The sequence below is a fragment of the Scyliorhinus torazame genome, chromosome 6 (assembly GCF_047496885.1).
Source record: "Scyliorhinus torazame isolate Kashiwa2021f chromosome 6, sScyTor2.1, whole genome shotgun sequence".
NCBI classification, from domain to species: domain Eukaryota; kingdom Metazoa; phylum Chordata; class Chondrichthyes; order Carcharhiniformes; family Scyliorhinidae; genus Scyliorhinus; species Scyliorhinus torazame.
Window position 1 is genome coordinate 18,543,673 of NC_092712.1, and position 22,373 is coordinate 18,566,045.

The following is a 22,373-nucleotide window of genomic DNA, read 5'->3' on the forward strand; positions in this document are numbered from 1 at the left end:
TTGCTGTCTATGGGACCTTGCTGGGTGCAAATTGACTGTTGCATTTCCTACTTGACAACAGTGACTACACTTCAGGGTTACATCATTGGCTGGAAAATGCGATCTTCTGAGGTTGTGAAAAGTGCTATAGAAATGCAAGTTCTTTTAGACCAACTGGTCTAAATCAGTTTTGGAGAACATTAATTTGAAGATGGAGGAAACATGTTTTGCCCTATGCTATGGTTTGCAATCTGGGAAATACCAGCAATTTAAGATGCCGCTTGTTTTGAGGCCAGGATCTGAAATAAGGACTGCACATTTACACCCCAAAACCTCTGCATCTCATCTGTATACATCCCTTTCATACCTGATTCACTGTGTCTCCGTCATTTTTCTTTTGAAAGAAACTGTACACCATCAAGGGCATTGGCTGTACAAATACTGCAATATGATCTGGAACCCATCATGTTACAATCAACATTCCAACCTTTCCATTAGGACGGGGAGCACTTACCTGGAGGACCCAGCGGAATGCAAACTTTGGATGCATCAGCTGAACCAGGGCCAAGAGAAACTCCAGTGTCAAGATGTCTCCATCAAATCGGTCCCGTAAATCAATGAACTGCACCTGCAGCAAAAGGAAGAGTTAAACACAATCAAACTGAGTTCATGAGCAGAGTTAAGTAACCCCGAGTCGGAAGGGTTCAAGTCCTATTCCAGCACAAAAAGAAATGAAGGAGGCAGTGGGGGGGGGGGGGATACTGCTGAGGTACCGTCTTCCAGGCGGGACATTAACCAGAGGCCTCATCCTTGCCCTCAGTTGGGAAAAGATCCCACGCTCACGATTTCAAAGGGGCGCATTCTGGTTAATCAACATTACAAACAGATTATCAGGTCGTTAATCACATTGCAGGTCGCGGGAACTTGCTGTGCATAAATTAGCAACTGTGTTCCCTCAGTTACAACAATGGTTACTGCTCAAAAGCACTTCAATTACTGTAAAGTGCTTTGAAATGTTCAGTGGTCATACAAAGGCAAGTCTTTTTGTCTCAGGCGTCAAATGTGCCTGTTGTGTGAAAACTGCTTTTCCAATTGTGAACCATATTAAAACAAGCACATGCAGCAAAACAACTTTTCTGGGCACATGCCACCATGCTGCCCAGCTGCCATTCTGCCCACCACTTGTGATCTCTGCCTTTCCCTGTGTAATGTACAACGCGCCTTCAATAGATCCGACAGCTCACTGTTAGCATCAGCACGAGAGGTTTGCTCGTGCTATTTTATGAATAGAAATGATGGAAAAGCACCGCAGCTGAGACCGACACCTCAAAGGTGGTGGCGGCCATTAGAGGGACTGGTGGAGCGAGAGGCTGGCAGGAATGCAAAGAGGGGAAAGAAAAGCAAAGCTTCTTTTGTACAGAGCCTGCACTGCAAAGGAAACGCCCAGTGGCCGGAAGAGCTTTCGGACAAACCCCAAGCTTGTGAAAGGCGTCGGAGAAGTGCGCGTTACTTCTTTATTAACTTCCATATCTTAACTTGATGCACTATCAATTACGAGGAGACGAGCGTAGAATGTAATCGAGGCTTTATTACACCGAGATGTGTGGCCTCCTACAGCAGCTTACGAAATGGCTGCGGTTCGGGGAGCACACACATTTATACTCCGTCTCCTGGGCGGAGCCAGCAGGCAGGGATCTACCCCCGTACCTGTAGTACAGGGGCCTTACCGTAATACTCACATATACAATATAATACAACAGTGATGGCTACCACATAACTTTCATTCCCTACAGCGTTCAGGGACGCCTCCCTTTTCACAGTCCTGTAGAGTGTGTGGAGATGTACCGTGTACAGAACGAGTATTGGCGTGTGGGTTGTGGCCATGTTGACACAAGCCCCACACAGATGAACCCCGCACAGCCTCTGCAAACCTCTAGTCCTAAAGTATTTCAAGCTATGCATTTAAAAATGTTCTATGTCGAATGTAAAAGCCGCTGAGCACTGCCGATACAGTGAGAATTTTAAAGCTTGCTGATCCACCTCATTATAAATTAAGTGCACAGATCTCTAAAACATAGTCAGCAAGTACTCACAAAGGCTAATGGAATGTTTATAGCTGGACGGCGGGAATGTAAAGCAGCGGAACGTTAACCACAGCTACACAAAGCAAATATTAGGCCACAGCTGCGAGAGTGAGTAAAGCTCTTGGCACATATTTTTTCATATTGGCTTTGGAAGGAAGGTTGTGAAGGTTTGCCAATATATTTCCAAAGGTTTGGATTATGTCAACTAAATTCCCTGCAAGATAGAAGGTTAAGGGATAATTTACAGACATACATATCGGGTGCAGGACTAGGCCACTCAAGCCACCTCAGTCTTTCAACAGGATTATGGCTGATCTGATTTCTCCACATTCCTGACCAACTCCTAGAAATTTTCACCCCGCCCCAAGGTTCCCAACTCTGAGAAAATAAAATGGAATTTCTTAAATGGGTGACCCCTTATTTTAAAACAATGACCCTGGAATGGAAACCTTTAGGATTTTGCAAGGAGCTGATTGGATACAGAATTTTTTCACTGGTGGGACTAAGGACAAAGGGACAAAATCAGAGGGGGGCGGGGGGGGGAAGTTAGGCAACACTTGTTTCACGTAAAACGGGTGGTAGAAGTGTGGAACTCTCTCCCCCACAAACCTCAATTCTATCTCAATTAACAATTTAAAATCAGAGTTGAGTAGTCGTTTGCGAAACAGCAAATAGCAGGCGGATGGTGTTTGGATGCAGATCAGCCATCTCTCATTAAATGGAGAAAGAGATTTGTGGAACTGAATAGCTTTCCCCTGTTCCTGTGCCTCTATGAATGGGCTGGTAACCTCATGATGACTACACCAGGCAGACTTGAGAAAAGGTAATCCGGGGGAATTATTTTTAACTCGAAGCAGGTTACAACATTTATTATTTCTGCATTAATTGGCACACAACGATTTTGGGCTCTACGACCAGCCTGTGATACCCGCCACTGCGAGCGGTTATACCTACTTTAACAGCCACTGATGTCCCGTCATACAGTTCCGCCTTGTGCACTTGAGATAGACTGGCAGCGGCGAATGGTTTGTCGTCAAAGTATTTGAACAACTTATCCGGAGTGGTTTGAAAGTCTTCGAGGAACAATGCATCAACCTGCCAATGTCAGAAGAGAAGGTGACACTGTCTTTCTTTTTGTACACATTTAATGGAAGTAACGGCTGGCAGTAACTTGTTCTTGATGAGGGAAATTGGTCGTTCAGTGGGTCGGATTCTTTCCGGGTTTTAAAATCCAGCCCGAGACAACGGGTGGTAAAACAGACCACTCTGATTTTGCGGAAAGCCAGCCCCGATTAATGAATGGGGCATTGGGTCAAATTCTCACCTGGTTCAAATCCAGGCCAGAGAAGATGCTGGTGTAATGGGGCAGATTCTGACCCGACACAGAACCAGTTTACTCAGGGGCCCTTTGTCTCTTCTGCCCCCAAGAATATTCGGTCAGTTTGAACAGATGGGCAGCACGGTAGCATTGTGGATAGCACAATTGCTTCACAGCTCCAGGGTCCCAGGTTCGATTCCGGCTTGGGTCACTGTCTGTGCGGAGTCTGCACATCCTCCCCGTGTGTGCGTGGGTTTCCTCCGGGTGCTCCGGTTTCCTCCCACAGTCCAAAGATGTGCAGGTTAGGTGGATTGGCCATGCTAAATTGCCCTTAGTGTCCAAAATTGCCCTTAGCGTTGGGTGGGGTTACTGGATTATGGGGATAGGGTGGAGGTGTTGACTTTGGGTAGGGTGCTCTTTCCAAGAGCCGGTGCAGACTCGATGGGCCGAATGGCCTCCTTCTGCACTGTAAATTCTATGAAAGATGTGAGGTGGTTCTCGGTGCCAGTATGAAGTGATTTTAAAAATTCTTTCATGGGATCTAGATGCAGTTGGCTGAGACATTCCTTAATTGCCCTGGAGGGGGCAGTCAAGAGTCAACAAAGTGGTTGTGGCAGATTTCCTTCTCTAAAGGACATTAGCGAACCAGATGGGTTTTTATGACAATCGACAATGGTTTCATGGTTTTCAATAGACCAGATTTTTATTCAAGTAAAATTTCACTATCTGCCAAGATAGGATTCAAACCCAGGTTCCCAGAGCATTAGAACATAGAACAGTACGGCACAGCACAGCCCTTCAGCCCACGATGTTGTGCCGACCATTTATCCTAATCTAAGATCAACCTAACCTAGACCCCTTCAATTTACTGCTGTCCATGTGCCTGTCTGAGAGTCGCTTAAATGTCCCTAATGACTCTGACTCCACCACCTCTTCTGACAGTGCATTCTACACACCCACCACTCTCTGTGTAAAGAACCGACCTCTGACATCTCCCCTACACCTTCCTCCAATCACCTTAAAATTATGTCCCCTTGTGACAGCCATTTCCGCCCTGGGGAAAAGTCTCTGGCTATCCACTCTATCCATGCCTCTCATCACCTTGTACACCTCTATCAAGTCACCTCTCTGCCTTCTTCTCTCCAGTGAGAAAAGCCCTAGCTCCCTCAACCTTTCTTCATAAGACATGCCCTCCAGTCCAGGCAGCATCCTGGTAAATCTCCTCTGCATCCTCTCCAAAGCATCCACATCCTTCCCATAATGAGGCGACCAGACCTGGACACAATATTCCAAGTGTGGTCTAACCAGGATTTTATAAAGCTGCAGCAAAACCTCACGGCTCTGAAACTCAATCTCCCTGTTAATGAAAGTCAACACACCATATGGGTTCTTAACAACCCTATCAACCTGGGTGGCAACTTTGAAGGATCTATGTACGTGGACCCCAAGATTCCTCTGTTTCCCCACACTTCCAAGAATCCTGTCTTTAACCCTGTATTCAGCATTCAAATTTGACCTTCCAAAATGAATCACTTCACATTTATCAAGGTTGAACTCCACCTGCCACTTCTCAGCCCAGCTCTGCATCCTGTCAATGTCCTGTTGTAGCCTTCACATTATCCTGGGTCTAGTCCTGGACTACTAGTCCAGTGACAATTCCACTATGCCACCGGCTCACCATAATCTCCAATTGTATATTAGCAGACACTTTGACTTTGGGAGGTTACATGAATGTTTGTGGTTAGAAATGGAAGTTGGCTGGATTGGTGCATTGGGATTCTGCATCTTTGAGGTCCATAATAGCATAAGACATAGGAGCAGAATTAGGCCACTCGGCCCATTGAGTCTGCTCAGGTCGGAGCTCAGGAAAGTTTTGATGCCGTGTGGACAGACAGGATGCTGGATTCTGGAGCTAACCTTGTTATATCTGTCCTGAAGGTGTAGAATGCCAACTCTGCGGGCATGGAGTATCAAGAGTTACCTGTTCTATCTTAGATGATAACATAATTCACAAATGGAAACACAAACAAACGTACCTCCTTGTACCTCCTGCCGATGGCCTTGTCCTCTAGGATTCGCAGAGTGTTGGTGTACTCTGGCGGGAGCAGGTGATTGAAGGCACACAGCCCCTGTCCCAGCTTGATGTACAAACCTGAGTTCTTAATGGCCCCCTCCACTATGAGGTCCGCTCCTCGCTGATGGCAGGCGGACATTGTGTCTATGAAGTCCTGGCTGTTCTGACAGGATCCAAGAAGAACACAACACTTATAACAGATCATCTTATGGTCTCTTACGGAACAGTCAACAAAATAGGACCAGTCTTTAGATTGTTGAACTTTATGTTTAACCTCCTTTATAAAACAAAATTTAGAGTCTTCAAAATGTTGACCATGCTAACTAAATGACTTCACTGGCATTGACACTTCACGTCAACCTTGACTCAACAGGTAGCTCTGAGTCAGAAAGTTAGGAGTTCAAATCACATTCTACAAATTCGAGCACATAATCCAGGGCCAGACTTGAGCAAGTGCAAGCGCTCTCTTTTAGATTAGACAATAAACCAAGGTAATGTCCTCCACCTCAGTTGCACATGGGAGATTTGAGTATGTACGATTCGATTAAGGACGAGTAATGTTTCGCTTAAAGCAGGCAAAATGTGAAATCTTTGGAGACAGTCTAAGGGAAGTAAAGGCACAAGATTCCACTATTTCAAACAAACCAAATACACTTTACTGTACAAGTTACAAAAATAAAACAATTCATAATATTTACCTTAAATACCCTCACCATTCAGAATTAATATGAGGTAAACATACGCTAACAGGCAAATGATAGTGTTCTACACATGAAATAAGAGATGCAACCAGGAGAGATCCCGTGGATTTTTCAGCAATCTGTCAGTAACCTCAAAGAGTCACAAAATCTAATTAAAATGCTGTCTCCATAGGCTTTCACTGGGAATGGGAACTGGGGTGGGAAAGTTGCCATTCCGCTTGGCGATGTCTCACGTTAAGTATCTGGAGGTGCAGGTGAGTCGGGACTGGGCAGGGCTCCGGAAGTTTAATTTTACCAGTTTGGTGGGGAGGGTGAAGGCTAATTTGGCAAGGTGGGACAATCCCCCATTGTCATTGGCAGGCCAGGTACAGACTGTCAAAATGAATGTATTGCCGCGATTCCTGTTTCTGTTCCAGTGTCTGCCGTTCTTTCTACCAAAATCGTTCTTCAAGGGGGTAGATAAATGGATCTCCTTGTTCATTTGGGGGAGGGGAGGTTCCCAGGATTAGGAAGGTAACATTACAGAGGGGAAGGTGAAAGGGTCCCGAATGTGCTTTACTATTATTGTGCAGCAAATGCTGAGAAGGTGAGAGGATAGCGTAAGGAGGGGAGGGCACTGTGGGTAAGGATGGAGGCGGGCTCTCTGGGTAAGGATGGAGGCGGGCTCTGGGTAAGGATGGACGCGGGCACTGTGGGTAAGGATGGAGGTGGGGTCTGTGGGTAAGGATGGAGACAGGCTCTGTGGGTAAGGATGGAGGCGGGCTCTGTGGGTAAGGATGGGGCGGGCTCTGTGGGTAAGGATGGAGGCGGGCTCTGTGGGTAAGGATGGGGAGGGCTCTGTGGGTAAGGATGGGGAGGGCTTCGTGAGTAATGATGGAGGCGTGCTCTAGGTAAGGACGGAGGGGACGGCTCTGTGGGTAAGGATGGGGAGGACTCTGTGGGTAAGGATGGAGGTGGGCTCTGTGGGTAAGGATGGAGGCGGGCTCTGTGGGTAAGGATGGAGACGGGCTCTGTGGGTAAGGATGGAGACAGGCTCTGTGGGTAAGGATGGGGCGGGCTCTGTGGGTAAGGATGGAGGCGGGGGCTCTGTGGGTAAGGATGGAGACGGGCTCTGTGGGTAAGGATGGAGACGGGCTCTGTGGGTAAGGATGGAGGCGGGCTCTGGGTAAGGATGGAGACAGGCTCTGTGGGTAAGGATGGAGACAGGCTCTGTGGGTAAGGATGGAGGTGGGCTCTGTGGGTAAGGATGGAGACAGGCTCTGTGGGTAAGGATGGAGGTGAGCTCTGGGTAAGGATGGAGACAGGATCTGTGGGTAAGGATGGAGGCGGGGGCTCTGTGGGTAAGGATGGAGACAGGCTCTGTGGGTAAGGATGGAGGTGAGCTCTGGGTAAGGATGGACACAGGATCTGTGGGTAAGGATGGAGGCGGGGGCTCTGTGGGTAAGGATGGAGACAGGCTCTGTGGGTAAGGATGGAGACAGGCTCTGTGGGTAAGGATGGAGGTGAGCTCTGGGTAAGGATGGAGACAGGCTCTGTGGGTAAGGATGGAGGCGGGCTCTGGGTAAGGATGGAGACAGGCTCTGTGGGTAAGGATGGAGACAGGCTCTGTGGGTAAGGATGGAGGTGGGCTCTGGGTAAGGATGGAGCCAGGATCTGTGGGTAAGGATGGAGACGGGCTGTGTGGGTAAGGATGGGGAGGGCTCTGGGTAAGGATGGAGACTGGCTCTGTGGGTAAGGATGGAGGCGGGCTCTGTGGGTAAGGATGGAGACGGGCTCTGTGGGTAAGGATGGAGGTGGGCTCTGGGTAAGGATGGAGACAGGCTCTGTGGGTAAGGATGGAGACAGGCTCTGTGGGTAAGGATGGAGGCGGGCTCTGTGGGTAAGGATGGAGGCGGGCTCTGTGGGTAAGGATGGAGGTGGGCTCTGTGGGTAAGGGTGGAGGCGGGCTCTGTGGGTAAGGGTGGAGACAGGCTCTGTGGGTAAGGGTGGAGGCGGGCTCTGTGGGTAAGGATGGAGGCGGGCTCTGTGGGTAAGGATGGAGACAGGCTCTGTGGGTAAGGATGGAGGTGGGCTCTGTGGGTAAGGATGGAGGCGGGCTCTGTGGGTAAGGATGGAGGCGGGCTCTGTGGGTAAGGATGGAGACAGGCTCTGTGGGTAAGGATGGAGACAGGCTCTGTGGGTAAGGATGGAGACGGGCTCTGTGGGTAAGGATGGAGGTGGGCTCTGTGGGTAAGGATGGGGAGGGCTCTGTGGGTAAGGATGGAGACAGGCTCTGTGGGTAAGGATGGAGGTGGGCTCTGTGGGTAAGGATGGAGGCGGGCTCTGGGTAAGGATGGAGACAGGCTCTGTGGGTAAGGATGGGGCGGGCTCTGTGGGTAAGGATGGGGCGGGCTCTGTGGGTAAGGATGGAGGTGGGCTCTGTGGGTAAGGATGGAGGCGGGCTCTGTGGGTAAGGATGGAGGCGGGCTCTGTGGGTAAGGATGGGGCGGGCTCTGTGGGTAAGGATGGAGGCGGGCTCTGTGGGTAAGGATGGAGGTGGGCTCTGTGGGTAAGGATGGAGACAGGCTCTGTGGGTAAGGATGGAGACAGGCTCTGTGGGTAAGGATGGAGACTGGCTCTGTGGGTAAGGATGGAGGTGGGCTCTGTGGGTAAGGATGGAGACTGGCTCTGTGGGTAAGGATGGAGGTGGGCTCTGTGGGTAAGGATGGAGACGGGCTCTGTGGGTAAGGATGGAGGCGGGCTCTGTGGGTAAGGATGGAGGCGGGCTCTGTGGGTAAGGATGGAGGTGGGCTCTGTGGGTAAGGATGGAGACAGGCTCTGTGGGTAAGGATGGAGGTGAGCTCTGGGTAAGGATGGAGACAGGATCTGTGGGTAAGGATGGAGGCGGGGGCTCTGTGGGTAAGGATGGAGACAGGCTCTGTGGGTAAGGATGGAGGTGAGCTCTGGGTAAGGATGGACACAGGATCTGTGGGTAAGGATGGAGGCGGGGGCTCTGTGGGTAAGGATGGAGACAGGCTCTGTGGGTAAGGATGGAGACAGGCTCTGTGGGTAAGGATGGAGGTGAGCTCTGGGTAAGGATGGAGACAGGCTCTGTGGGTAAGGATGGAGGCGGGCTCTGGGTAAGGATGGAGACAGGCTCTGTGGGTAAGGATGGAGACAGGCTCTGTGGGTAAGGATGGAGGTGGGCTCTGGGTAAGGATGGAGACAGGATCTGTGGGTAAGGATGGAGACGGGCTGTGTGGGTAAGGATGGGGAGGGCTCTGGGTAAGGATGGAGACTGGCTCTGTGGGTAAGGATGGAGGCGGGCTCTGTGGGTAAGGATGGAGACGGGCTCTGTGGGTAAGGATGGAGGTGGGCTCTGGGTAAGGATGGAGACAGGCTCTGTGGGTAAGGATGGAGACAGGCTCTGTGGGTAAGGATGGAGGCGGGCTCTGTGGGTAAGGATGGAGGCGGGCTCTGTGGGTAAGGATGGAGGTGGGCTCTGTGGGTAAGGGTGGAGGCGGGCTCTGTGGGTAAGGGTGGAGACAGGCTCTGTGGGTAAGGGTGGAGGCGGGCTCTGTGGGTAAGGATGGAGGCGGGCTCTGTGGGTAAGGATGGAGGCGGGCTCTGTGGGTAAGGATGGAGACAGGCTCTGTGGGTAAGGATGGAGGTGGGCTCTGTGGGTAAGGATGGAGGCGGGCTCTGTGGGTAAGGATGTAGACAGGCTCTGTGGGTAAGGATGGAGACAGGCTCTGTGGGTAAGGATGGAGGTGGGCTCTGTGGGTAAGGATGGGGAGGGCTCTGTGGGTAAGGATGGAGACAGGCTCTGTGGGTAAGGATGGAGGTGGGCTCTGTGGGTAAGGATGGAGGTGGGCTCTGTGGGTAAGGATGGAGGCGGGCTCTGGGTAAGGATGGAGACAGGCTCTGTGGGTAAGGATGGGGCGGGCTCTGTGGGTAAGGATGGGGCGGGCTCTGTGGGTAAGGATGGAGGTGGGCTCTGTGGGTAAGGATGGAGGCGGGCTCTGTGGGTAAGGATGGAGGCGGGCTCTGTGGGTAAGGATGGGGCGGGCTCTGTGGGTAAGGATGGAGGCGGGCTCTGTGGGTAAGGATGGAGGTGGGCTCTGTGGGTAAGGATGGAGACAGGCTCTGTGGGTAAGGATGGAGACAGGCTCTGTGGGTAAGGATGGAGACTGGCTCTGTGGGTAAGGATGGAGGTGGGCTCTGTGGGTAAGGATGGAGACTGGCTCTGTGGGTAAGGATGGAGGTGGGCTCTGTGGGTAAGGATGGAGACGGGCTCTGTGGGTAAGGATGGAGGCGGGCTCTGTGGGTAAGGATGGAGGCGGGCTCTGTGGGTAAGGATGGAGACAGGCTCTGTGGGTAAGGATGGAGGCGGGCTCTGGGTAAGGATGGAGGCGGGCTCTGTGGGTAAGGATGGAGACGGGCTCTGTGGGTAAGGATGGAGGTGGGCTCTGTGGGTAAGGATGGAGACAGGCTCTGTGGGTAAGGATGGAGACTGGCTCTGTGGGTAAGGATGGAGGCGGGCTCTGTGGGTAAGGATGGAGACGGGCTCTGTGGGTAAGGATGGAGACGGGCTCTGTGGGTAAGGATGGAGGTGGGCTCTGTGGGTAAGGATGGAGGTGGGCTCTGTGGGTAAGGATGGAGACGGGGGCTCTGTGGGTAAGGATGGAGACGGGCTCTGTGGGTAAGGATGGAGGTGGGCTCTGTGGGTAAGGATGGAGACGGGCTCTGTGGGTAAGGATGGAGACAGGCTCTGTGGGTAAGGATGGAGGCGGGCTCTGTGGGTAAGGATGGAGGTGGGCTCTGTGGGTAAGGATGGAGACGGGCTCTGTGGGTAAGGATGGAGACGGGCTCTGTGGGTAAGGATGGAGACGGGCTCTGTGGGTAAGGATGGGGAGGGCTCTGTGGGTAAGGATGGAGACGGGCTCTGTGGGTAAGGATGGAGGCGGGCTCTGTGGGTAAGGATGGAGGTGGGCTCTGGGTAAGGATGGAGACAGGCTCTGTGGGTAAGGATGGAGACAGGCTCTGTGGGTAAGGATGGAGACAGGCTCTGTGGGTAAGGATGGAGGTGGGCTCTGTGGGTAAGGATGGAGGCGGGCTCTGTGGGTAAGGATGGAGGCGGGCTCTGTGGGTAAGGATAGAGACAGGCTCTGTGGGTAAGGATGGAGGTGGGCTCTGTGGGTAAGGATGGAGACGGGCTCTGTGGGTAAGGATGGAGACGGGCTCTGTGGGTAAGGATGGAGGTGGGCTCTGTGGGTAAGGATGGAGGCGGGCTCTGTGGGTAAGGATGGAGACAGGCTCTGTGGGTAAGGATGGAGACGGGCTCTGTGGGTAAGGATGGAGGTGGGCTCTGTGGGTAAGGATGGAGACAGGCTCTGTGGGTAAGGATGGAGGCGGGCTCTGTGGGTAAGGATGGGGTGGGCTCTGTGGGTAAGGATGGAGACTGGCTCTGTGGGTAAGGATGGAGACGGGCTCTGTGGGTAAGGATGGAGGTGGGCTCTGTGGGTAAGGATGGAGACAGGCTCTGTGGGTAAGGATGGGGTGGGCTCTGTGGGTAAGGATGGAGACTGGCTCTGTGGGTAAGGATGGAGACAGGCTCTGTGGGTAAGGATGGAGACAGGCTCTGTGGGTAAGGATGGAGACTGGCTCTGTGGGTAAGGATGGAGACGGGCTCTGGGTAAGGATGGAGACGGGCTCTGTGGGTAAGGATGGAGACGGGCTCTGTGGGTAAGGATGGAGGCGGGCTCTGTGGGTAAGGATGGAGACAGGCTCTGTGGGTAAGGATGGAGACAGGCTCTGTGGGTAAGGATGGAGACAGGCTCTGTGGGTAAGGATGGAGGTGGGCTCTGTGGGTAAGGATGGAGATGGGCTGTGTGGGTAAGGATGGAGACGGGCTCTGTGGGTAAGGATGGAGACAGGCTCTGTGGGTAAGGATGGAGACAGGCTCTGTGGGTAAGGATGGAGACAGGCTCTGTGGGTAAGGATGGAGACAGGCTCTGTGGGTAAGGATGGAGGTGGGCTCTCTGGGTAAGGATGGAGGTGGGCTCTGTGGGTAAGGATGGAGACTGGCTCTGTGGGTAAGGATGGAGACTGGCTCTGTGGGTAAGGATGGAGGTGGGCTCTGTGGGTAAGGATGGAGACAGGCTCTGTGGGTAAGGATGGAGGTGGGCTCTGTGGGTAAGGATGGAGACGGGCTCTGTGGGTAAGGATGGAGACAGGCTCTGTGGGTAAGGATGGAGACAGGCTCTGTGGGTAAGGATGGAGACAGGCTCTGTGGGTAAGGATGGGGAAGGGGCTCTGTGGGTAAGGATGGGGAAGGGGCTCTGTGGGTAAGGATGGAGACAGGCTCTGTGGGTAAGGATGGAGACAGGCTCTGTGGGTAAGGATGGAGACAGGCTCTGTGGGTAAGGATGGAGACGGGCTCTGTGGGTAAGGATGGGGTGGGCTCTGTGGGTAAGGATGGAGGCGGGCTCTGTGGGTAAGGATGGAGACAGGCTCTGTGGGTAAGGATGGGGCGGGCTCTGTGGGTAAGGATGGGGCGGGCTCTGTGGGTAAGGATGGAGACAGGCTCTGTGGGTAAGGATGGAGACAGGCTCTGTGGGTAAGGATGGGGAAGGGGCTCTGTGGGTAAGGATGGGGAAGGGGCTCTGTGGGTAAGGATGGAGGCGGGCTCTGTGGGTAAGGATGGAGACAGGCTCTGTGGGTAAGGATGGAGATGGGCTCTGTGGGTAAGGATGGGGTGGGCTCTGGGTAAGGATGGAGACAGGCTCTGTGGGTAAGGATGGAGGTGGGCTCTGTGGGTAAGGATGGGGCGGGCTCTGTGGGTAAGGATGGAGACTGGCTCTGTGGGTAAGGATGGAGGCGGGCTCTGTGGGTAAGGATGGAGACAGGCTCTGTGGGTAAGGATGGAGACTGGCTCTGTGGGTAAGGATGGGGAAGGGGCTCTGTGGGTAAGGATGGGGAAGGGGCTCTGTGGGTAAGGATGGAGGTGGGCTCTGTGGGTAAGGATGGGGAAGGGGCTCTGTGGGTAAGGATGGGGAGTGGGCTCTGTGGGTAAGGATGGAGACAGGCTCTGTGGGTAAGGATGGAGACAGGCTCTGTGGGTAAGGATGGAGGTGGGCTCTGTGGGTAAGGATGGAGACAGGCTCTGTGGGTAAGGATGGAGACAGGCTCTGTGGGTAAAGATGGAGGCGGGCTCTGTGGGTAAGGATGGAGACTGGCTCTGTGGGTAAGGATGGAGGCGGGCACTGTGGGTAAGGATGGAGGTGGGCTCTGTGGGTAAGGATGGAGGCGGGCACTGTGGGTAAAGATGGAGGTGGGCTCTGTGGGTAAGGATGGACGCGGGCTCTGGGTAAGGATGGAGGCGGGCTCTGTGGGTAAGGATGGAGACAGGCTCTGTGGGTAAGGTTGGAGACTGGCTCTGTGGGTAAGGATGGAGGTGGGCTCTGTGGGTAAGGATGGGGACGGCTCTGTGGGTAAGGATGGAGACTGGCTCTGTGGGTAAGGATGGAGGTGGGCTCTCTGGGTAAGGATGGAGGTGGGCTCTGGGTAAGGATGGAGGCGGGCTCTGTGGGTAAGGATGGAGACAGGCTCTGTGGGTAAGGATGGAGGTGGGCTCTGTGGGTAAGGATGGAGACAGGCTCTGTGGGTAAGGATGGAGGTGGGCTCTGGGTAAGGATGGAGATGGGCTCTGTGGGTAAGGATGGAGGTGGGCTCTGGGTAAAGATGGAGGCGGGCTCTGTGGGTAAGGATGGAGACAGGCTCTGTGGGTAAGGATGGAGACAGGCTCTGTGGGTAAGGATGGAGACAGGCTCTCTGGGTAAGGATGGAGGTGGGCTCTCTGGGTAAGGATGGAGGTGGGCTCTGGGTAAGGATGGAGGCGGGCTCTGTGGGTAAGGATGGAGGTGGGCTCTGTGGGTAAGGATGGAGGCGGGCTCTGTGGGTAAGGATGGAGACTGGCTCTGTGGGTAAGGATGGAGACAGGCTCTGTGGGTAAGGATGGAGGTGGGCTCTGTGGGTAAGGATGGAGGTAGGCTCTGGGTAAGGATGGAGGCGGGCTCTGTGGGTAAGGATGGAGACAGGCTCTGTGGGTAAGGATGGAGGTGGGCTCTGTGGGTAAGGATGGAGAGGGCTCTGGGTAAGGAGGGAGACAGGCTCTGTGGGTAAGGATGGAGGCGGGCTCTGTGGGTAAGGATGGAGACGGGCTCTGTGGGTAAGGATGGAGACGGGCTCTGTGGGTAAGGATGGGGCGGGCTCTGTGGGTAAGGATGGAGGTGGGCTCTGTGGGTAAGGATGGAGACGGGCTCTGTGGGTAAGGATGGAGACGGGCTCTGTGGGTAAGGATGGAGACGGGCTCTGTGGGTAAGGATGGAGACAGGCTCTGTGGGTAAGGATGGAGACAGGCTCTGTGGGTAAGGATGGAGACAGGCTCTGTGGGTAAGGATGGGGAAGGGGCTCTGTGGGTAAGGATGGGGAAGGGGCTCTGTGGGTAAGGATGGAGGCGGGCTCTGTGGGTAAGGATGGGGTGGGCTCTGGGTAAGGATGGAGATGGGCTCTGTGGGTAAGGATGGGGTGGGCTCTGTGGGTAAGGATGGAGATGGGCTCTGTGGGTAAGGATGGGGTGGGCTCTAGGTAAGGATGGAGACTGGCTCTGTGGGTAAGGATGGAGGTGGGCTCTGTGGGTAAGGATGGAGATGGGCTCTGTGGGTAAGGATGGAGATGGGCTCTGTGGGTAAGGATGGAGACTGGCTCTGTGGGTAAGGATGGAGACAGGCTCTGTGGGTAAGGATGGAGGTGGGCTCTGTGGGTAAGGATGGAGGTAGGCTCTGGGTAAGGATGGAGGCGGGCTCTGTGGGTAAGGATGGAGACAGGCTCTGTGGGTAAGGATGGAGGTGGGCTCTGTGGGTAAGGATGGAGAGGGCTCTGGGTAAGGATGGAGACAGGCTCTGTGGGTAAGGATGGAGGCGGGCTCTGTGGGTAAGGATGGAGACGGGCACTGTGGGTAAGGATGGAGACGGGCTCTGTGGGTAAGGATGGGGCGGGCTCTGTGGGTAAGGATGGAGGTGGGCTCTGTGGGTAAGGATGGAGACGGGCTCTGTGGGTAAGGATGGAGACGGGCTCTGTGGGTAAGGATGGAGACGGGCTCTGTGGGTAAGGATGGAGACAGGCTCTGTGGGTAAGGATGGAGACAGGCTCTGTGGGTAAGGATGGAGACAGGCTCTGTGGGTAAGGATGGGGAAGGGGCTCTGTGGGTAAGGATGGGGAAGGGGCTCTGTGGGTAAGGATGGAGGCGGGCTCTGTGGGTAAGGATGGGGTGGGCTCTGGGTAAGGATGGAGATGGGCTCTGTGGGTAAGGATGGGGTGGGCTCTGTGGGTAAGGATGGAGATGGGCTCTGTGGGTAAGGATGGGGTGGGCTCTGGGTAAGGATGGAGACTGGCTCTGTGGGTAAGGATGGAGGTGGGCTCTGTGGGTAAGGATGGAGATGGGCTCTGTGGGTAAGGATGGAGATGGGCTCTGTGGGTAAGGATGGGGTGGGCTCTGGGTAAGGATGGAGACTGGCTCTGTGGGTAAGGATGGAGGCGGGCTCTGTGGGTAAGGATGGGGAAGGGGCTCTGTGGGTAAGGATGGGGAAGGGGCTCTGTGGGTAAGGATGGAGGTGGGCTCTGTGGGTAAGGATGGGGAAGGGGCTCTGTGGGTAAGGATGGGGAGTGGGCTCTGTGGGTAAGGATGGAGACAGGCTCTGTGGGTAAGGATGGAGACAGGCTCTGTGGGTAAGGATGGAGGTGGGCTCTGTGGGTAAGGATGGAGACAGGCTCTGTGGGTAAGGATGGAGACAGGCTCTGTGGGTAAAGATGGAGGCGGGCTCTGTGGGTAAGGATGGAGACTGGCTCTGTGGGTAAGGATGGAGACAGGCTCTGTGGGTAAGGAAGGAGGTGGGCTCTGTGGGTAAGGATGGAGGCGGGCACTGTGGGTAAGGATGGAGACGGGCTCTGTGGGTAAGGATTGAGGTGGGCTCTGTGGGTAAGGATGGAGGCAGGCACTGTGGGTAAGGATGGAGGTGGGCTCTGTGGGTAAGGATGGAGGCGGGCACTGTGGGTAAGGATGGAGGTGGGCTCTGTGGGTAAGGATGGACGCGGGCTCTGGGTAAGGATGGAGGCGGGCTCTGTGGGTAAGGATGGAGACAGGCTCTGTGGGTAAGGTTGGAGACTGGCTCTGTGGGTAAGGATGGAGGTGGGCTCTGTGGGTAAGGATGGGGACGGCTCTGTGGGTAAGGATGGAGACTGGCTCTGTGGGTAAGGATGGAGGTGGGCTCTGTGGGTAAGGATGGAGGTGGGCTCTGTGGGTAAGGATGGAGACTGGCTCTGTGGGTAAGGATGGGGACGGCTCTGTGGGTAAGGATGGAGGAGGGCTCTGTGGGTAAGGTTGGAGACTGGCTCTGTGGGTAAGGATGGGGACGGCTCTGTGGGTAAGGATGGAGGAGGGCTCTGTGGGTAAGGTTGGAGACTGGCTCTGTGGGTAACGTTGGAGACTGGCTCTGTGGGTAAGGATGGAGACTGGCTCTGTGGGTAAGGATGGAGGTGGGCTCTGTGGGTAAGGATGGAGACTGGCTCTGTGGGTAAGGATGGAGACTGGCTCTGTGGGTAAGGATGGAGGTGGGCTCTGTGGGTAAGGATGGAGACTGGCTCTGTGGGTAAGGATGGAGACGGGCTCTGTGGGTAAGGATGGAGGCGGGCTCTGTGGGTAAGGATGGAGACAGGCTCTGTGGGTAAGGATGGAGACAGGCTCTGTGGGTAAGGATGGAGACAGGCTCTGTGGGTAAGGATGGAGGTGGGCTCTGTGGGTAAGGATGGAGATGGGCTGTGTGGGTAAGGATGGAGACGGGCTCTGTGGGTAAGGATGGAGACAGGCTCTGTGGGTAAGGATGGAGACAGGCTCTGTGGGTAAGGATGGAGACAGGCTCTGTGGGTAAGGATGGAGACAGGCTCTGTGGGTAAGGATGGAGGTGGGCTCTCTGGGTAAGGATGGAGGTGGGCTCTGGGTAAGGATGGAGGCGGGCTCTGTGGGTAAGGATGGAGACTGGCTCTGTGGGTAAGGATGGAGACTGGCTCTGTGGGTAAGGATGGAGGTGGGCTCTGTGGGTAAGGATGGAGACAGGCTCTGTGGGTAAGGATGGAGGTGGGCTCTGTGGGTAAGGATGGAGGTGGGCTCTGTGGGTAAGGATGGAGACAGGCTCTGTGGGTAAGGATGGAGGTGGGCTCTGTGGGTAAGGATGGAGGTGGGCTCTGGGTAAGGATGGAGGCGGGCTCTGTGGGTAAGGATGGAGGTGGGCTCTGTGGGTAAGGATGGAGACAGGCTCTGTGGGTAAGGATGGAGACGGGCTCTGTGGGTAAGGATGGAGAGGGCTCTGGGTAAGGATGGAGACGGGCTCTGTGGGTAAGGATGGAGAGGGCTCTGGGTAAGGATGGAGGCGGGCTCTGTGGGTAAGGATGGAGACAGGCTCTGTGGGTAAGGATGGAGACGGGCTCTGTGGGTAAGGATGGAGACAGGCTCTGTGGGTAAGGATGGGGCGGGCTCTGTGGGTAAGGATGGAGAGGGCTCTGGGTAAGGATGGAGACGGGCTCGGTGGGTAAGGATGGAGAGGGCTCTGGGTAAGGATGGAGGCGGGCTCTGTGGGTAAGGATGGAGACAGGCTCTGTGGGTAAGGATGGAGACGGGCTCTGTGGGTAAGGATGGAGACAGGCTCTGTGGGTAAGGATGGAGACAGGCTCTGTGGGTAAGGATGGGGAAGGGGCTCTGTGGGTAAGGATGGGGAAGGGGCTCTGTGGGTAAGGATGGAGGCGGGCTCTGTGGGTAAGGATGGAGTCAGGCTCTGTGGGTAAGGATGGAGACGGGCTCTGTGGGTAAGGATGGGGTGGGCTCTGTGGGTAAGGATGGAGGCGGGCTCTGTGGGTAAGGATGGAGACAGGCTCTGTGGGTAAGGATGGGGCGGGCTCTGTGGGTAAGGATGGAGGTGGGCTCTGTGGGTAAGGATGGGGCGGGCTCTGTGGGTAAGGATGGAGGTGGGCTCTCTGGGTAAGGATGGAGATGGGCTCTGTGGGTAAGGATGGAGACGGGCTCTGTGGGTAAGGATGGAGACGGGCTCTGTGGGTAAGGATGGAGACAGGCTCTGTGGGTAAGGATGGAGACAGGCTCTGTGGGTAAGGATGGAGACAGGCTCTGTGGGTAAGGATGGGGAAGGGGCTCTGTGGGTAAGGATGGGGAAGGGGCTCTGTGGGTAAGGATGGAGGCGGGCTCTGTGGGTAAGGATGGAGACAGGCTCTGTGGGTAAGGATGGAGATGGGCTCTGTGGGTAAGGATGGAGGTGGGCTCTGGGTAAGGATGGAGACAGGCTCTGTGGGTAAGGATGGAGGTGGGCTCTGTGGGTAAGGATGGGGCGGGCTCTGTGGGTAAGGATGGAGACTGGCTCTGTGGGTAAGGATGGAGGCGGGCTCTGTGGGTAAGGATGGAGACAGGCTCTGTGGGTAAGGATGGAGACTGGCTCTGTGGGTAAGGATGGGGAAGGGGCTCTGTGGGTAAGGATGGGGAAGGGGCTCTGTGGGTAAGGATGGAGGTGGGCTCTGTGGGTAAGGATGGGGAAGGGGCTCTGTGGGTAAGGATGGGGAGTGGGCTCTGTGGGTAAGGATGGAGACAGGCTCTGTGGGTAAGGATGGAGACAGGCTCTGTGGGTAAGGATGGAGGTGGGCTCTGTGGGTAAGGATGGAGACAGGCTCTGTGGGTAAGGATGGAGACAGGCTCTGTGGGTAAAGATGGAGGCGGGCTCTGTGGGTAAGGATGGAGACTGGCTCTGTGGGTAAGGATGGAGACAGGCTCTGTGGGTAAGGATGGAGGTGGGCTCTGTGGGTAAGGATGGAGGCGGGCACTGTGGGTAAGGATGGAGGTGGGCTCTGTGGGTAAGGATGGAGGCGGGCACTGTGGGTAAGGATGGAGGTGGGCTCTGTGGGTAAGGATGGACGCGGGCTCTGGGTAAGGATGGAGGCGGGCTCTGTGGGTAAGGATGGAGACAGGCTCTGTGGGTAAGGTTGGAGACTGGCTCTGTGGGTAAGGATGGAGGTGGGCTCTGTGGGTAAGGATGGGGACGGCTCTGTGGGTAAGGATGGAGACTGGCTCTGTGGGTAAGGATGGAGGTGGGCTCTCTGGGTAAGGATGGAGGTGGGCTCTGGGTAAGGATGGAGGCGGGCTCTGTGGGTAAGGATGGAGACAGGCTCTGTGGGTAAGGATGGAGGTGGGCTCTGTGGGTAAGGATGGAGACTGGCTCTGTGGGTAAGGATGGAGACAGGCTCTGTGGGTAAGGATGGAGGTGGGCTCTGTGGGTAAGGATGGAGGTGGGCTCTGTGGGTAAGGATGGAGACAGGCTCTGTGGGTAAGGATGGAGGTGGGCTCTGGGTAAGGATGGAGATGGGCTCTGTGGGTAAGGATGGAGGTGGGCTCTGGGTAAAGATGGAGGCGGGCTCTGTGGGTAAGGATGGAGACAGGCTCTGTGGGTAAGGATGGAGACAGGCTCTGTGGGTAAGGATGGAGACAGGCTCTGTGGGTAAGGATGGAGGTGGGCTCTCTGGGTAAGGATGGAGGTGGGCTCTGGGTAAGGATGGAGGCGGGCTCTGTGGGTAAGGATGGAGGTGGGCTCTGTGGGTAAGGATGGAGGCGGGCTCTGTGGGTAAGGATGGAGACTGGCTCTGTGGGTAAGGATGGAGACAGGCTCTGTGGGTAAGGATGGAGGTGGGCTCTGTGGGTAAGGATGGAGGTAGGCTCTGGGTAAGGATGGAGGCGGGCTCTGTGGGTAAGGATGGAGGCGGGCTCTGTGGGTAAGGATGGAGACAGGCTCTGTGGGTAAGGATGGAGGTGGGCTCTGTGGGTAAGGATGGAGGCGGGCTCTGTGGGTAAGGATGGAGACAGGCTCTGTGGGTAAGGATGGAGACGGGCTCTGGGTAAGGATGGAGACAGGCTCTGTGGGTAAGGATGGAGGCGGGCTCTGTGGGTAAGGATGGAGACGGGCTCTGTGGGTAAGGATGGAGACGGGCTCTGTGGGTAAGGATGGGGCGGGCTCTGTGGGTAAGGATGGAGGTGGGCTCTGTGGGTAAGGATGGAGACGGGCTCTGTGGGTAAGGATGGAGACAGGCTCTGTGGGTAAGGATGGAGACAGGCTCTGTGGGTAAGGATGGAGACAGGCTCTGTGGGTAAGGATGGGGAAGGGGCTCTGTGGGTAAGGATGGGGAAGGGGCTCTGTGGGTAAGGATGGAGGCGGGCTCTGTGGGTAAGGATGGGGTGGGCTCTGGGTAAGGATGGAGATGGGCTCTGTGGGTAAGGATGGGGTGGGCTCTGTGGGTAAGGATGGAGATGGGCTCTGTGGGTAAGGATGGAGGCGGGCTCTGTGGGTAAGGATGGGGTGGGCTCTGTGGGTAAGGATGGGGTGGGCTCTGGGTAAGGATGGAGATGGGCTCTGTGGGTAAGGATGGGGTGGGCTCTGGGTAAGGATGGAGATGGGCTCTGTGGGTAAGGATGGGGTGGGCTCTGTGGGTAAGGATGGAGATGGGCTCTGTGGGTAAGGATGGAGACGGGCTCTGTGGGTAAGGATGGGAAAGGGGCTCTGTGGGTAAGGATGGAGGCGGGCTCTGTGGGTAAGGATGGGGTGGGCTCTGGGTAAGGATGGAGATGGGCTCTGTGGGTAAGGATGGGGTGGGCTCTGGGTAAGGATGGAGACTGGCTCTGTGGGTAAGGATGGAGGTGGGCTCTGTGGGTAAGGATGGAGATGGGCTCTGTGGGTAAAAATGGAGATGGGCTCTGTGGGTAAGGATGGGGTGGGCTCTGGGTAAGGATGGAGACTGGCTCTGTGGTTAAGGATGGAGGCGGGCTCTGTGGGTAAGGATGGGGAAGGGGCTCTGTGGGTAAGGATGGGGAAGGGGCTCTGTGGGTAAGGATGGAGGTGGGCTCTGTGGGTAAGGATGGGGAAGGGGCTCTGTGGGTAAGGATGGGGAGTGGGCTCTGTGGGTAAGGATGGAGACAGGCTCTGTGGGTAAGGATGGAGACAGGCTCTGTGGGTAAGGATGGAGGTGGGCTCTGTGGGTAAGGATGGAGACAGGCTCTGTGGGTAAGGATGGAGACAGGCTCTGTGGGTAAAGATGGAGGCGGGCTCTGTGGGTAAGGATGGAGACTGGCTCTGTGGGTAAGGATGGAGACAGGCTCTGTGGGTAAGGATGGAGGTGGGCTCTGTGGGTAAGGATGGAGGCGGGCACTGTGGGTAAGGATGGAGACGGGCTCTGTGGGTAAGGATGGAGGTGGGCTCTGTGGGTAAGGATGGAGGCGGGCACTGTGGGTAAGGATGGAGGTGGGCTCTGTGGGTAAGGATGGAGGCGGGCACTGTGGGTAAGGATGGAGGTGGGCTCTGTGGGTAAGGATGGACGCGGGCTCTGGGTAAGGATGGAGGCGGGCTCTGTGGGTAAGGATGGAGACAGGCTCTGTGGGTAAGGTTGGAGACTGGCTCTGTGGGTAAGGATGGAGGTGGGCTCTGTGGGTAAGGATGGGGACGGCTCTGTGGGTAAGGATGGAGACTGGCTCTGTGGGTAAGGATGGAGGTGGGCTCTGTGGGTAAGGATGGAGGTGGGCTCTGTGGGTAAGGATGGAGACTGGCTCTGTGGGTAAGGATGGGGACGGCTCTGTGGGTAAGGATGGAGGAGGGCTCTGTGGGTAAGGTTGGAGACTGGCTCTGTGGGTAAGGATGGGGACGGCTCTGTGGGTAAGGATGGAGGAGGGCTCTGTGGGTAAGGTTGGAGACTGGCTCTGTGGGTAAGGATGGAGACTGGCTCTGTGGGTAAGGATGGAGACTGGCTCTGTGGGTAAGGATGGAGATGGGCTCTGTGGGTAAGGATGGAGACTGGCTCTGTGGGTAAGGATGGAGACTGGCTCTGTGGGTAAGGATGGAGGTGGGCTCTGTGGGTAAGGATGGAGACTGGCTCTGTGGGTAAGGATGGAGACTGGCTCTGTGGGTAAGGATGGAGACTGGCTCTGTGGGTAAGGATGGAGACAGGCTCTGTGGGTAAGGATGGGGACGGCTCTGTGGGTAAGGATGGAGACGGGCTCTGTGGGTAAGGGTGGAGACTGGCTCTGTGGGTAAGGATGGAGATGGGCTCTGTGGGTAAGGATGGAGGTGGGCTCTGTGGGTAAG

General features: G+C 55.3%; 1 protein-coding gene across 1 annotated transcript in view; it reads right to left on the bottom strand.

The window, feature by feature from the left end:
• adck5 (aarF domain containing kinase 5) overlaps positions 1–22,373 on the bottom strand; it is a 275,480-nt gene that overhangs the window by 41,215 nt on the left and 211,892 nt on the right. Inside the window, exons 5-7 of the mRNA XM_072507984.1 lie at positions 5,418–5,618; positions 3,018–3,158; positions 494–607 (exon numbers count right to left, since the gene is read on the bottom strand). Coding sequence (XP_072364085.1) covers positions 494–607; positions 3,018–3,158; positions 5,418–5,618 — 456 coding nt within the window. The remainder of the gene's footprint in view (positions 1–493; positions 608–3,017; positions 3,159–5,417; positions 5,619–22,373) is intronic.